Source organism: Tyto alba, unplaced genomic scaffold, assembly GCF_018691265.1.
Source record: "Tyto alba isolate M040663 unplaced genomic scaffold, T.alba_DEE_v4.0 Super-Scaffold_48, whole genome shotgun sequence".
NCBI classification, from domain to species: Eukaryota; Metazoa; Chordata; class Aves; order Strigiformes; family Tytonidae; genus Tyto; species Tyto alba.
The window spans coordinates 26,625,635-26,642,856 of record NW_024881324.1 but is presented as its reverse complement, the minus strand read 5'-3'; the positions used below and the strand labels follow the sequence as shown (position 1 = coordinate 26,642,856).

The following is a 17,222-nucleotide window of genomic DNA, read 5'->3' as shown; positions in this document are numbered from 1 at the left end:
AATCCATACATCCGTACTGTTTCCTAATCCTGTGTTCTTTGAACACCGACTCTCCGATATCTTTTACCTTGGTCACATTTTATGCTGGGAAAATGAGACATTTTATGGCTTGGGTATTTATCTAGTGGATGATGACAAACATCTTTGTTGCATATCCACAGGTATCTTATATCTGTGCCTGCATCATGTCAGTATAGTCCTCCTGAGCAGGGGTATAGAAATCTTTTAGGTCCGAGTTTTTTTACCAGTGTCACATTTGTGAAAGGTGTTTGGGTTTTGTCTTTCACATTCTTCCTTTTTAAGCAACCGCCACTCTGAAACACGAAGAAGACAAGTTTGGGGGACACTAAAGTAGAAGTCCAGTACGTCTCAAAAGCCACATGTGGGGAGAGGGACATAGTGTACCGCCAATTCACCTGTCAACTTCTAGCTCAGGAACTAGGATTGTATGAGATTTTGCAAGAACGACTGAACTAATTCAGGGAGTGCAAGGATGTAGAGGCACAGAGAAAACTGCTACTAATAGGACTGGAAGCAATCTATAGATAGCTTAAATTTAATCAACACATATTAATCCTTTTTTCTTTTTCTTTTTTTTTTTTTTTTTTTCAATTTTTCCATTTCTCAGCTGCACCTCCAACATCCTTTGCAACTACAGTGCCCCAGCCCCACTGCCAGGGTCTTCACATGTGAAGAGAAAAGGATGTTACTTTCCTCTATCAGATGCTAATTCACCTGCCTGCCATGTTCTACTATCTCTGACCGATATGTGTGATGAATAGGAGTTCTACTTTCATCACAGAAAAGTGCTTTTGGTAAAAAATGCCATATATGTAATTTCTGTAATTTGAAAATTGATTAAGTTCACAAGGATTTCAGGAGAAAAGGTTATTTTGCATTTTATACAGAATAAAACTAGCTTACCATTCCATGAATTGAAGCTGATACAGAACAGGCTGGAAACATCTGTTCTGGTACAGTTATCTGTTAATCTAAGGCTGTCACAGAACTTGGATTTTCAAAAACAATTTGCAGATTTAGGATAATTCCTCATGGATTTAAAAATGCTTTTAAAATTACTTTGGCAGTTTGTGACATTTGCTTTTCTACCTTTGCATGTTTTATGAAATATGCGACTGAATTATATGCACTTTTTAGATCAGAACTCCAAATTTTCAAAAGGTAAGTAGCACTTCTCAGCATGAACACACTGAGAAACAGAGATGAAAATTAATATTGAATTGTTTGAAATGTCAATCTTCTGAGTGAGAAAAGCGGATACAGTTACAGTTTAATTGCTTTCTACCTTGTGCAGAAGAACAGAGCCAAACAGAAATTGTTTATCTCAGACAAAATGTAAGGTGCAGGTCGGGGCACTTTCTTATGTGTGAAATGCTCATCAAAGAAGGGAAAAGGCACATCTGATGGCTGCTTGTAGTTTTTTGGTGGTGGCTTTGGCAGTCATGCTGAATCTAGGCTTTCCCAGGCCATCTCCACAAGACTTTGCAACTTTTACCACTTGTACTGAGAACTTACTCTTAAGTAATACTGAATGTGAATACAAACTTATAAAACCTATAATAAAGGCTTTAAGGTTTATAAACCTTAAAACATTATATGGCTTCATTTATAATGACCGCTATCATCTAGACAAGCTGTCATGGTGCAATACTGAGGATGATTCTCTCAAGACTCTGACATTTAAAACAGAAATACGGTCATTTTCTAGGCATTTCCCCACAGGTTATTCTACTACAAGGAATAGCTAACCTTGGGCTGGGTCATAGTTAGTATTTGCGAGGCATCTTGATCCTACTTTATGAAGATGAAATGCTGTGCCGTTCCTTGACTTGGCGTTACAATGAAAAGCAGATTTGTGAAAGTGTTATTCTTCATTATCCTAGATCTGAGCCTGTATATAGTTATTTCTGTTGTTTTGAGCGACAATGAAAAACTGTAGTGCTTTTTCACTAATTCTACTTGCGAAATCTACCGAGGTAATTAAAAGGGAGCAGAAGAGTACTTATTCTGCATTATGAGAACAACTTCTAATGGCAAACTGCCTGCTTATTTTCAGTCACCCAGAAGTTAGCCACCGAGTCTCTGGCTACTTCTCTAGGTTGTCCCATTCCACGGTAGGATCCAAGACTTTAAGTGATAGAGGTGAGTGGGATGAACACCTAGAGGTGCCATTTTCTCTCTGCCCACAGCAGAAGCCTAGCTGAAACACCAGGTTTTTCAGATGGTTCACAGTAGAGAAAAATCCCTCCAAATCCAGACAGGCATACTTAGTCAACAGGGAAGTTCAGATGTAAAAGACTTAATCTAGTATTGAAAATGCTTGATCTTAACTTCGATAGTAAAAATGAGAATTCAGTTTTACCAACCTGTTTTTTTCCCCCTGAATCCCTTCACTTGAGAATGTTATTTAATAAGAAATGACCGAGGAAGGAAACCTTTCCTAACCTCTATAACTACCAGGTCTGCTTGTCAGAAATATATTTGCGATAAACTGGAGCAAAAGGCAATGCACAAGTGACTGAAGTAAAAATCTCCTTGTCACAAGGCTTTTACACGGTAATGGAAAAAAATATTTAAAATTTAAACTTTTATCAGTTTAAATTCTCATCTAACTTATGTATACAACAATAGAAACCAGGGAGTCTGGATTTTGCCATATAGATGTTGTAAAACATCAAAGTTTAATTATGCATTTACCACCTTAACTAACATCTTTCTCTTCATTGATATAAAGTAAGGAGCACTAGCTACTAATGCATGACTGTATCTTCGATTTCCTAAATCAACTTTTGATGACATCCTCTTCTTATTCAGGTATCTGTTTATTGTAATAGAGGTTTTCTACAGCTCAACTATTAAACACAACAAACGAAATGCAATAAAAACTAACACGAATTAAACAAATTGCAGCATATAGTCTGCATTCACCTTCTTCTGAACAAATGTCTATGATTCCTGATTAATGCTTTGTGGCATCTTGTGCATTGTCAATTTATCTCAACATTTCAGTGACTAAGATACTTTATAAGTCAATTAAATATTCAATTAAAAAAGTCAGTGTCTTTCAGAACCTTGCAGATGTATGTATGAAAAATTCAGAAGTGCTCACATTTAAAAAGGAGAGAAAACTGCATATAAACACTCTAAGTGAGATGATAGCTGTATATTTGATTAAATCATCTCCCAGCCCATCCCTGGGTTCTCTATCAATGTACATTACTAGGACTTAGAATTTCTTATAGCTGTTGTCCTTCTAATCACAAAACTAAACACTGTTTTTACCTGGATTTACTACTAATATTGAAACAAAATTACGGTCTTAAAATGTGGCTGTGTTCTAGAGCATAAATAACTACATGGTGTTCTATCTTAGAAGAGTCACGTTCTGCTTTGAGAATGCAAATACTTGTTTCTGACGTGTTTTCAGCCTAACAGCTGAAAGCAAATCTTTCCAAATGTGAATCAATATCACACTTTGAAATAACATACCTGACCCTGCTTTGAGTGCAAGGCTGGGCAAGATGACCTCCTGAGGTTCCTTCCAACCTGAATCATTCTGTGAGTCTAACAATTCATCAGAGTTGTGAATTCCTGATACATATTTCAATCAAACTTTCTCAAGTTTAGCAATAAAACTTTGAAAGAAACACCAGTAATTTCAGGCATCCAAATAGATCCACATTGCTCATGAGATGGCAAGGCATACACTCCGTGGCAATTTACACATTCCCTACAATTTTTTTATCACCCAACAACGGTGAGACAGTAATACAGGGTTAGATCCATTTTATCATGTTAGATAAAATAAATCATTTTCTGGGATTCTCCTTGTCTCAGTCAACTATAAGCTAGTCTAATACAGGTATCTTATATTGGACAATGAACTTTTAGACACCTGGCAAGATCAAGCAGGTTCCAACACACTTTAACTAACAATTTAACTGATATTCTATCCTTGAATTTTGTGTATACCTGATAACTGCATTACCAACAAATGAGCAGGAATTGAGAAATGAGAAAAATTCAGTACTGATACCGTGTAGGCCCCAACTCAGGAATAATTATTAAAAAATGAGCCCCGCTACAGGCTGTGTCTCAGGACTTGATTCAAAACCTTGTAAAGGCAGAAGAAATTGTACTTATCTGTACTTAACTTATCCGAATTGTGCTTTTACAGCAATAGGTTCAAAAAGGATGTCTTAAATATTGCAACACTTCTATTTATCCCAACAAACTCGCTAGAATCTAGAGCCTGAATAGACACATGGATTCTCTACACACTTTAAGGGAAGAGATACATAAGGACATACCTCCTACACTGGACAAGAAGTCAACAAAAACCTTTAGGTAGAATTGTCCTCTTTTTTTTTTTTTTTTTTTTTTTCCAAGGGTGAGTGATAGAACTACTTCCAGTCTCTAAAACAATCTTAAACAATCTTTTATTTAATTTATTTAACTACAAAAATACAGGCCAAGAGAAAGAATGGTGCTCTTTAATTACTAGTACAATCCTTCTCTCAATCAGCAGTGACCCAGAATAGCATTAGAAACCACTGTCAGGCTAAGAGGAAACTGATAGAAAGACCTGAAGCACAAAACTGCGCACTGAAATTTTACAAATTTTACCTCCAGCTCTGAATTCACTCTGTGGAGTTATCACTAAACAGTACGAAATGCAATACTAATACAAGTTTCAAATTGTAATTCAAGTGGGCAAATGCTATATTGTACATATTCTGCTGTACACAAACAGTGGCAAATTTCTCATCTGGAACAGCTTGAATAATCAGCTTAACTCTTCTGAAAGACCACCTATTACACTTTAAAATGCCACAATAGTCATTTAAAATCAAAGGTAAATGCCATGCATATACAAGAGCAACGCGAATTCAAATTTTGGGGACAGAGATTAATCCTGTGAAAATTTCAGACAACGACAGCCTGTACCTGCTCGTGTAGGTATGTGCTGGGTTTCTGTGGTGGGTTTTCGGTAGCAGGGGAGGGGGCTGCAGCTCTGGCCCCTGTGAGAAGCTTCTCGAAGCTCCCCCAGCTCCAAGTGGGACCCGCCCCTGCACCAAGGCCGAGCCAATCAGCTGCGCCTCTGTGATAATGTATTTAAGAAGGGTAACCTGGGAGGAGGAGTTGGAGTTGTGATGAGGAGCTGTGAGGAGGACACCCATGTTAAGACCGAGGTCAATGGAAGAAAGGAGGGGGGAGGGGGGGTGCACAGGAGCAGAGACCCCTCCCTGCAGCCTGCGGTGAGATGGCAGGGCTGCCACCCATTGAGGCCCACGGTGAAGCAGAGACCCACCTGCAGCCCACGGAGGAGGGCTCCACACCACAGCAGGTGGCTGCGCCTGAATAAGGCCAGGACTCTGTGGGAAGAAGCAGCCCCCGCTGCTGTGGTTCAGCGCTGGGAGGACTGAAACACGCGGGGGGGACCCAGGCTGGAGCAGCTCGGGGAGAGCTGCAGTCCATGGGAAGGACTCGCACTACAGAAAGTCTGTGGAGGACTGTCCCATGAGAGGGGAACCACATTAGAGCAGGGGAAGAATGCGAAGAGTCCCATCCTGTCCCCCACCCCTAAGGAGGAAGAAGCAGCAGGACTGACTACACCCCCCCATCCCCTGCTCCCTGCGCTGCTGGGACAGAGGAGGTAGAGAAATCAGGAGCAGAGCTGAGCCCAGGGAAGAAGGGGGGGATAGGGGAAGGTGTTTTCAAGATGTGGCAATGCTTCTCACTGTCCTACTCTGTCTGTTAAGTGTTGTTGTTGTTAGTGTCAGAATTAAATTGATGCCTTTTCTCCCCTAACGAGTCTCTCGTTCGCCTGTGACTGTAATGGGTGAGCCACCCCTCCCTATCCTTATCTCAATTCATGAACCTTTTACTTTATTTTCTCCTTCCCAGTTCTAAGGGGGAAGGGGGGAGTGAGCAGCTGTGTGGTGTTCAGTTGCCCTCTGAGCTCAAAGCTTGACAAGCACCTATATTGTGCTGAGGGACACAGAAGGGTGGGTCTGTTATGCTACTTCCCCCTCCTCCCCTTTTTTTTTTTTTTTTTTTTTTTTTGAAATGGAAAGACAAAAGAACAAGGAAGGAACATGGGGATGACATAAGTGCACATAGGTCATCACCAAAGTTCTTGGATAACCTGTGGGACAAAAGTGATTTTTTTTTCTATCTAAGTGAACAATCAAAAGCAAAAAAAATGTGGGTTTTTTTAGCTAGCTCTGAGGCATCTAATGAGGCTGGGGGCAGAAGCTAAGCAGAGATGGGACGTGTTTCAAGGAAAGGAAACAAGCCTTCCAAAATGCTTACAGAGCACATGAAAAGATCAAGAAGGTGCTGGATTACCAGACGTACACAGGGGAGCTACGCAGCCTAGAGTGCTGAAACCAGAGAAGAACAAACCAGGCAATATCAGTTGTAGGTCTTTTCAAGACTTCCCTCAGCTATGGTGCTGCTGTGAGAGAGAAAAGGCTGATAAACCTTCCCATGAGGTGCAGTCTTGGGAAGTGACATACAGTTGGTACTATTTCATGCAGACAAGGGTCCTGAAAGGCAAGTGTGAAATGAATGTGGTCTGACCATGACTAGGCATGCACCTAGGCAGTATGGCCAAGGAGTGCTGGATTGCCTAGGGCCAGTACTAAGTAGGCCACATTTACCATGTCTTTGAGTGCAGTTTAATTTTGGGAAGGAGAAAGATGAATATGCCTGCTGTCTCGGCCTGGAGACACACGGCACAATGCAAAAGCTATGGAGAAGAAGAAAAAACACGGGCCTTTTAAGGACGTGAAGCGTGCCAGGGATGAAATCCAGGAAGAAGACCTCACTATAAGTAAAGAAAATGCTGTTACAGGAATGGCTCAGGCAAATAATAAGAGAAGCCTGACACCAATCTTTAGCAATATAACAACACACTTGAGAGATGTGTGTGAAAACCAAAACAGATTGGTCAATTCAATGAAGTCTAGAAAGAAACTCCTGGCCATTTTAAAAAAAAATGTCTGTTTGTTTGTTTTGTAGTTCGGTACAGGTGAGTCTGGATTTTAGCAAGCTTTCCAGGTGCCTCAACACTGATTTATGGGCTGCTTGGCAGCAGCAGAAAGAAATACTTAATTCTTAGGCACATTTCAGTAAAAAGTTGTCAGCTGGGAACAGAACCACAGCACCACTGAAAAGAAAGCTTTATAGATGCATTAAAGAAACCCAACCAACTCAATTTTATTTATGTAATTCTACTATATATACAGTTGAAAAATTCACCTTTAAAAAAGGTTATCTTAAGGCAGAAATTCCAGTTCGTGAGGTAGAGTTTGTCACCACAACAATATGATGCACAAACAAAAACTGCAAAGAGGAAAGATAAACAGGACGTCGATTCTGCTTAGGCAGAAAGAAGCTTGAGCAACTAACTTGAACCCTTTTGAGTCTTCCTTTCCATAACAACAGCTAAGGCATCGTAGCAGATGTGAAACTTCAATATTCACAAAAATGGACTGCCTACAACATGAGTTGAAATCCTTGACCATTTCAGGTGTTTAGCATTTCTGAAAATGAGCTCTGTGATATGCCCTATTTGCTAAAAGATATTCAGCAACAAGAGAAATAATGACTGTTATTAATGTTTCTTTGAAGTTCAATGATGAAAGCCAAATAAATGAACATACGAAGATCACAGCTGAAATGGTTCAGGAATTATAGCCTTAACATCCCTGTCATATTGACATGTTTGGACTTTTTATTAAACTGCAGCAAATTTGTGCTGCAGTTCCGAAGTACAATTCCCCAGAATCACCCCACAAATAACTTAAATCTGAGCAGCACTGTATAGCCATTACAAGTTGGCTATATAAATAAATTGATTAGGTAACTATTTTCAACAAACTTTTTCCACTTTTTTTAAAGTTCATCTTCATTTATATCACATGTTCTTCAAGAATTTAAGAAAATATTAAAATGCTGAGCTTGTGCAAGCTTATTATCCATAGTTTACCCTTTATTTTAACTGGCACTATACATTAAGACAGCTCAATTTCACGTGTGTAGCCTTACTTTCCTAAATTAAATTTTCAGATTTAGGAAGGAAATAAAACTTTCCATTAAAAAATAATAATCGGAGCACAGAAAAGGCAACCATATCTAGTCTAATTCACGGCATTACAAACCATGTCTATACTCTGTAAATTCAACCATAATGTGTTTCTTGTGGTAATCATAAATAGAGATAAAAGATCATGGAAGATAACTCAGTATGAATGTGGTTTGTGAACCCTGTAGCGGAAGTCCCACAAATAAAGGAAGAAGATGTTAAATAATAGAGACTATGACATGCTGTAGACCAAATGTGGAGGATGGGAAGAAACAAAAGGCCTGTTATTAATCCTGATTAGATGGCTTGATATACTTGCCTCAGCAATAGCTTCTACTTTAAATTTCCAGAAAACAAAAGCCCACTAAGAACACACATGCAGCATCCTGCTTCCTGAAAGCTGAACACAATACATAGAACAAAGCTAATTTCATGCCAATTTTATCAACTATAACACAAGCGAAAGCTGAACGTGCAGGCTGGTCTTGCAGGTAAAGCATCAGTCTTGTGTTCAACCCCGGGGCAATCACAACACGTTTACACTATTCACCAACCTCTACCTCTATTTGCTTTACAATATTTTGTCAGTGAATTCTCTGTAAGTTCGTACAATACCTTAGAGAAGTAATTGCCTTGTTTTAACTTGCAGAGCACGACTGTAATGAAGCACTAGCCCTGAGATAGCACTGGATACAATAAAATAATAAAACGTTACGATCAAGGTATCTATTTGTGGAATTCTGTAATTAAACGCAGAGGAGGAGAATTTTGTTGTAATCGTAACAAATTAACAAGTTAGCAAAAATGAATAAAAAATATGCTCTTCATGTACAGAAGAAGTAGAAATAATTTTGTCATGACTGTTGAAAGAGTTCAAGATCAAGGAAGTGATTATTTTTGAAAGACAGAACATGAAAGTAAAAGTTCAACAATCCACAGTGTTTGGATGAATTTCAGCTAAGAAAAAAACACCAAAAAACTAAAAAAAACCCCTAAACAACAAGATGTTTGCTTACCATGCCATCAGAATTCAGGGGCAACAATGACTTATGTAAATTATTGTCCTCTTCCTTAACTGCATATGTGTTTGTGAATCAATCATCTCCCAGTTCTCTTGCTGGAGCTACTAATCTGCCCAGTAAATTCCTGGAACCATCTTAAAATCTTTGTGATTTGTCACTTCATGACCCTAAAATTACTTGCAATAGATAATCTGAGGATCAGGAGTAGCTGCTCTGTTTCGATCTTTGACCTGGAAGATGCAAGTGCTACTGCTAGCCTAGGAATGAAGTACTAAAGCAGAACAAAGCCATTGCTTTTCTTCTGAGATTACACCAAGACAGATCACAAAACATTGCATGATGTTTAATTGATTTAACAATTGCTTGAAATATAGCAGTAGGCTGTCACATAAAACCTGATTATGACACATTAGAGAAAGAATTAGAGAAATTGTGCTAAAAAATGTGAGAATAATGATTTTCATTGTGCTCATGTTGCTGCAAACTGGGAAAAAAACACCCAAACCCACCGAATATATAGATTGTTTGGAAAAAACATACCTATTAACTCCTTATTTCTGACATCTAAGGCCATGTTTCGTAAAGCTGTAGCAACTGCACATACCACCCGGTCGTTGTCTATTCGAAGCAGTTCCACCAGGATTGGCAATCCTTTTTCTTTGCGAACAGCAGCGCGGATGTACACGGACCACTGTAGAGAGTGTGAAGAAGAGAGTGAGAAATCCACTACAGAAAGAAAGGCATCTGAAGTTATAACAGATACAGAGTTATGGGTAGCAGAAGCATGTGGATGCAAACTGAAAAGAGGGGAAATAATTGCATTTATGATGCTAGGCAACCACTTGATTTGGAAATCTGTGCTAATTTTTTATGGTGGCAAAGAAATTAAATGATGAATTGACTTTACTCCTAGCACACCTGGTTACATTTTTTACAGCCCAAGCCTGAAGGCCACTTGCTTTGCATCAGCATTTCTTATGCAACACCTAATGATGCTTTTTCACTTCACTAAAATTTATGTTACAAAACACGTTCAGGAGGTCTGAGTATTTCTTTGTTATTACCATAAGAACTGTTCACTCTGAAAACATGAAAATGCCGTTATAATTTCTCCTGTGATTGTCAACTTCTTCAGAAAGAAACATGAGGACAACTGTATGTCTGGTTTTGGCACTGATAGTGGTCTTAGCTGGAAGACATCGAGGAGCTCGAGATTCCCGTAAGAGTTGACCTGAGGGAGGTGCAGGCCCGTGCTGTGATTTGTGGCATGTACCGTGTGGCCACAGGATAAACCCAGCTGCTGATCGTATTGGAGAGGCCTGTAGGCATCTCCCACTTGGCAGCTGAGCACGACCCCACTGGCACGCCCTTGTCTTGATCCCAAAGCAAAGCAGCGTGTTCTCACGTGAACGTCTTTTTTTGTTTGACGGTAGAAATGGTGGGTAGTTAACTTCTAAGAACACCCTCTAAAAACTATCATGCCAGTGAACCTCCACATGGGTGGGATCTGTGCAGCGTGCCATGACTAGAAAGTCCATCCAACGTGCACAACTTGCAATTCCCAGCACGTGAAGGCATGAAAGACTAACTATACTATCCTCTTTCTCATTCCACTGTTTGCTCCCGAAGGGGGAAAAAAACATAAACAAGACCAAAACTGACTTTGTTGTTTTAAAATCTATGGGTATTGCCAAATTTGAGATGTTTAGACACCTGCAGCATGCGCAGGTCTTCTCAGCTCAGTCCTCTTCAAAACAAGCTATCTACTAGGCATATATTCCTTCCTGCATCCTGAACTCTTCCCTGGAATTTTCATAAAGTTCACATTCATGCTCCTTCTACTGATAGTCAAAAGGAATTTATTGAAGCAGAGCTTCTCCCTCCTTTCAGTGCTACGGCATGGAGGCTTATCCCACCAGTGTACCTGGAAAGTGAAGACAAAGTTCTGGAAGCCCTTAGTCTCTGAATATTTCAAATATTTTAGAAACTAGGATGATAAGACTTAGGATTTTCATATCACGATGACTCTTCTCTTTTGACAAACCTTCCTTAAAGAACAGTTAGACCACACCTTAAAGAACACTTATATCGCAATAGTATTCTTCTGTAAACAGAAAGAGTAAACCCAAATTCCATTAAATACAGCATCAGAAAAAGGTGAGCACGCTCACTGTCAGCAGGCCATGCTTAACCTCTGCCTCTTCTTACCACAGCTGAAGTGCTCACTTTAAAAGCTAGCATCTATTTATACTACAGACAGGTGCAAAAGCTAGAATATATTTTATGATAAGAACGCTAGATACAGAGACAGACAAGGGCTGCAATATCGCAACATCTGGAGTGCAAATTCATTCCATGTGATGTCATTCAGGGGAAACTGGGAAAAAGGAAAATAAACCATCATTTAAGTAATATTATTTTATTATTTCTCCTCTGTAGTAACTATGCATAACAAAATCCAGCTGGCTGGACTTTGCTGTAGACAAAAGCGATAATGGTTACGATAAGCTTTCAAGTCAGGTAAAGGGGACATGGGGTTTTCAGCATCACTGAGCACAGTAATGTAATATGTCTAAAACGTAAATGTGCCATCATTTTCTGATGCAAAACAAATAGCTTTTAGGTGAGAGAAGTGCTAGCAGGATTCCTGATTGATCTTACTCTACGCTCTCTTCTCCAGCCTCTTCTCTAGAACCTATAGAGTGATCATCAGGTAAAAAACTAAAACCCATCTTAAGGATCAGTGAGTTTAATAGAACGTATCTGTTGAAAAATAATTTCTTTCCTATGCCTTGATTTTGATAGGGTATTAAAGGATGCCACGAAAACACCAAATTAATCTTTCTAAGCTTCCTGTTTTAATAAACACATATTTACCTGCCGGTTAACCACACTCTCACCTGCAGCTGGGAGTTCCCAACACAATAGCTCTTTGCACTTTAAAACTCCCATCGCTGTATTTTCTACAGCTCTCCCTGGGGAGGCCTCTGCTGTGTCCGCTGTGGTTACAAGGTGCCTGCCAGAGAGACAGTTCACGGGAGCCATGAGACTATTTTGAGAAAGGACTGAGCCTGTCCGGGTCAGGTAAGAGATCAAGCAAGCAGACAGTACACTGACAGATGCTGCTGTTCACTGCAAAGGACACCAGAGATGTAGCACCTCCAGTACATATCACATGGGCAATCAGTGGGGGTGGGTTTTGTTGAAAAAAACCCAACTTGCTTGTGTCTAGTCAATACCATAGAGAATCTAAAATGATCTTATAGATCATTCACAATATTATAAAAACCTCCATATTAAAACCTCAGTAAGCAGTTTTCCTTTGATATTTTTTTTAGTCAGCTACCAAGGGAAAACACAAGCACTCGTTTTATGAAACCCAGGTTTACAACAGACTTCTTGGGTTGTAGTATTTTCATCATCCATTCCAAAAGAAAAGTTTAAAAGAATTTTTTTTTTTTTTTTTTTTAACCCTAGGGAGACTAGAAGATGATGTAGGAGAAACACTGAAATAACTCAGTATGGAAAAAAGAGAAAATATAAACCTCCTTACTGAATAAATGACATGCAAGTCTTCAGCATCTGTAATGAACCAATTAATTTGATCACGATAGTAAAAAATACAGTTCCAAAGTTTTCATAGGGGAAAAATCCAGATATAATGTTTTACAGACGCACATATGCACACACATACATAGAACAATGGGAGAAAGAGAGAAAAGTATTTATGAAACCTCTCCTCTCCCCTGCGCATTGCTCTCCCCCTCAGCTCTCTTTTTCCAGAGGATGTCATCTGCTTTGGGAAAAGTTCACAGACTCCTCAATGTGTGATTTGCTATCATTTCATCTGCGTTTTGAAGTCACGCACCTTAGGCAGAAAGACAGAAATGTCTATTAATTGTTTCAACAGTCTCTGGAGAACTTTCCGTGTGGAAAGTGGTAAGAACTGTCTGTGTCTCTTTCCTTAAGCTGCCAATTAGGACAAGTCTCTGCAAGCAATTATGCTGCGCTGTGCGGATTTCAGGAACGCTCAAATTGAGATGCCTTGAAATGGCTATTTTATTCTCGCAGAGAATGGAAAAATTGATTCGCTCTTGCACATACTGATGATCCTTTTGTTTGCCTAAAGCCATTGTGAAATGCGCCTGCATTTCCACATTGCAGGTCAATTGCTAATATGAGCTCAGTGAAGTATAAAAGAGAAGAGATGAAAAATCATAAAAAAGAAAAGAGACAAAGGGTTTGTTGCCTATCTGTAGGTAAATGAGGCACTCTGCCAATATACTTGATCATCCTGTTACTCTACAAATCAGTGGTAGTGTCAACGATCAAATGACTGCTCAGTTTGTAAAGAGAGAGGGCTCCTGTGGGAAGAGCAAACACTTTAGAGGGAACAAAGAGCCAAAAAATAAAATAAAATCATTATTGTTGCATTACATTGCGGCTAAATTAACAGAGACAAGCACAGGAGCCACAATCTGTGCACAAATACTCTTTACAGATAATTGAATTCAGGGGGTATAACTACTATACATCACTTTGAAGGTACATAGTACATCTCTATGTCCACTTCCATTAGTAGTTCCCTTTTTATTTTTGTCATACCAATTAAGTAGAAAAATACAGTAAACCGGAAAATTATTTTTTAGTTTGTCACAGTTATGATTATAAAGGACCCTTTCCAGAGCTGAATGCCTCTAGGGATTAAGATTACATTAGGCTGAAGCTCAACAAAAAAGTAATTAATCTAGATAAAACTTAATTCTTCTTTTCAGAAGAAATGAAAAGCATTTAGGCAGTTAACTCCTTTTAATGTTTTGTATGGTTTTCTTTATTCTCCCATGAAGCACCACCACAGGAGACCAAACTGAGAAATGAAGTCATTTCCAGCACAAAATGAAGAAGAAAAAAACCCACCAAAATAAAGTTACAGAAAACTCCCAAGGAATACCAACAACTGTACCCACTTGATATTTTGAATGGATTCACCCTCTTGCCATGCCAATGTTACCGGAGTACCTCCAGAATATTTCACCATCACATACTTCAGTTTTGACTAGAATTTGTATTGTATTGGTACAGTTCAACACTGTGACTCAAAAACTATTGAGGTATCGAATATTAAAGTGAATTGCTGAGACATAAACTACAAAATGAAAGCCAAATCAGGGCAGCAAGCATGCCAAAGCAAACTAAACTACCAACAGAACCAGGAAGATCAGAGAAACTCAGAATTTGCTATCAGAGGCTTAGAAAGGGGCTGTCTGCCTACAGTGGTGGAACAATAGAGCATGGAAAAGAACTGCATGTTGCATAATCAAAGATCAATGAGCAATCAAAGATCAATATTCCTCTTTGTCTGATCCTATTTGACGTAATACATGAATCAGGAAAAAAAAAAAAAAAAAAGAGAATGTTTTTATATCTTTACATTATACTTAGAAAATTACAAATCTACTTTACTCAGGTAACTCTACTGGGATCCCTGAGAAATCACACCACATGACAGAGAACAAGGCTCTGAAATCTTGGTTATCTTTTTGCAATTTCTGAAGACAGTGAGCACTTCCTAGGGACTTTCTGCTCCCTGACTGCAGTGTTTTGTTCTCAGAAACTATCCCATCTGGTAGACCACCAGTACGTTCTCTATATCTTTGTGCTGGGACAACAGAAAAGTATTAATTGATTACTGTCCTCTTGCTCCATGACCTCAGTGAAGCTTAAAGAGAGAGGAAAAAAATCCGGTGGGTAAAGATGTATAGTTAAATACACAAATTAAAGAAAACTAAAATGGTGTTAACAGAAGGTATCTTAAATGTTTGAGGAAGGTAAAGTTCAGAAGGAACTGCCCTCACACCTCATCATTCTTGGTCCTGCAGTACAAGTATGTACTGTGTATTCAGAATGATCTGAGAGCCATTACAAAGACTTTTCCAAACACTGTACGTAATATCATTATAAAAGAAAGGCTTTGAGACAAAAGTGCCACATCTCACAGGAAGCAAACTGAGTACAGTAAGGGATTACTTTGAGCACGAATTCACCATGAGCTACTGTGCTCCCATTCCACAAACTGATGTCCATGCTGATTTCCTCGTGATGTCTGTGATATGGGTGCTTGCAGCAGCAGGTCTTGCTTCTTGAATATTGTCCTGTCCCTTGAATCTTGCCTTCCTTTCTATAGAGCCAATACGTTTCCCTGTATGAATTGATGCTGCCTCATCTCTGGGGGGAATGACACCCAGGTAAGGATTCCTGGAATAAAGCATTGGTTATTTTTAAAAGTTTGCCTTTGTTGATTATGTGATGTATTGTAAATGTCCATCCTGTCACATAAGGATTCATAATATTAATATTTTGGAGAAAATGAATGTAAACCTTTTCACTGTAATCCAGAAACTTTCTCCCGGAACAGCCCAATTAAACTCCAAAGGGTTAATATGTAAGTAACTAGAGTCATCAGAAAAGTCTGGCAAGGAGCCCACAATATGTCCTTGCCTGATAAGAGGAAGACTGATAACCTAAATGTCTGCTGTTTTAGACAATAATTACTCATTATCTGCAAGTGTCTGGATGGTAAGGAGCTTGAAACTCTTTTCATACTGCTCTTTGAAGTAGCTGCACTGATTTTGTGACCGAATCAGTCCCTTTTATGTTTTCAGTTTCTTTATCTAATAATTTACTTAGTGGAGCTCTTGCTCCTAGGAGAGTCCGATTTCTCTAGGATGGAATTACGAAAATAAATGTAGCTGCTTGCCTAACGAACAAAGACCAAGATCGCGTCTAGCTATCTCAAGAGATCAGGCCAATGACCCATAAACCCCCATTCACATGGGTACTGTACCTGTTGGGTATCAAAGGCAGAAAGATGCAGTTGCCTAATCAAAGAGCCTTATCATCCCCTCCTGAATATGATCAAACATGGAAGTGAAAGGAAAGGAGGTAGAAAGAACTTGCCGAGGAATGCCATGGCCTCACACGATTGTAAGACTTAAATAGAGCAGCACTTGCTCCTGATGTTAAGGAGCCCAAGGAGAAGTAAGGAGGGGGGTCAGCAGAACTGCTACTTCTGGAGGGCAGACTTTGGCCTGTTTAGGAGACTGGTTGACAGAGTCCCTTGGGAGGCAGTCCTGAAGAGGAAAGGAGTCCAGGAAGGCTGGGCATTCTTCAAGAAGGAAAGGCACAGGAGCACGCCATCCCCACGTGCCAAAAGACGAGGCAGTGGGGAAGAAGACTGGCTGAATCAGAGAGCTATGGCTGGAACTCAGGAAAAAAAAAAAAGAAAGTTTATGACCTTTGGAAGAAGGGGCAGGCAACTCAGGAGGCCTACAAGAATGTTGTGAGGTTATGCAGGGAGAAAATGAGAAGGGCCAAGGCCCGACTAGAACTTAATCTGGCTACTGCCATAAAAGACAATTAAAAATATTACATTAGCAACAAAAGAAGGGCTAAGAAGGATCTCCATCCTTTATTGGATGAGGGGGGAAACACAGTGACACAGGGTGAGGAGAAGGCTGAGGTACTTAATGCCTTCTTTGCCTCAGTCTTTAATAGTAAGACCAGTTGTTCCCTGGTTACTCAGCCCCCTGAGCTGGAAGACAGGGTTGAGAAGCAGAATGAAGCCCCCATAATCTAAGGGGAAACGGTCAGCAACCTGTTCCACCACTTAGACCCACACAAGTCTACGGGACCAGACGGGATCCACCCAAGGGTAGATACAGAGTGGCCAGCAGGACTAGGGAGGTGATCGTCCCCCTGTACTCAGCCCTGGTGAGGCTGCACCTCCAATACCGTGTTCAGTTTTGGGCCCCTCGCTACGAGAAAGACATGGAGGTGTCAGAGTGTGTCCAAAGAAGGGCAACGAAACCGGTGAAGGGTCTAGAGCACAAGTCCTACAGGGAGCATCTGAGGGAACTGGGGTTGTGTAGTGTGCAGAAAAGGAGGCTCATGGAGACCTTATCGCTCTCCACAACTCCCTGAAATGAGGTTGTAGTGAGGTGGGTGTCAGTCTCTTTTCCTAAGTAACAAGTGAGAGGGCAAGAGGAAATGGCCTCAAGCTGTGCCAGGGGAGGTTTAGATTGGATATT

General features: G+C 39.9%; 1 protein-coding gene across 11 annotated transcripts in view; it reads right to left on the bottom strand.

The window, feature by feature from the left end:
* Positions 1-17,222, bottom strand: part of CTNND2 (catenin delta 2) — a 699,957-nt gene that overhangs the window by 65,573 nt on the left and 617,162 nt on the right. For all 11 annotated transcript variants that reach the window (XM_042806909.1, XM_042806907.1, XM_042806914.1 and 8 more), the window contains one exon: positions 9,676-9,826. In XM_042806909.1, the coding sequence (XP_042662843.1) occupies positions 9,676-9,826 (151 nt within the window). The remainder of the gene's footprint in view (positions 1-9,675; positions 9,827-17,222) is intronic.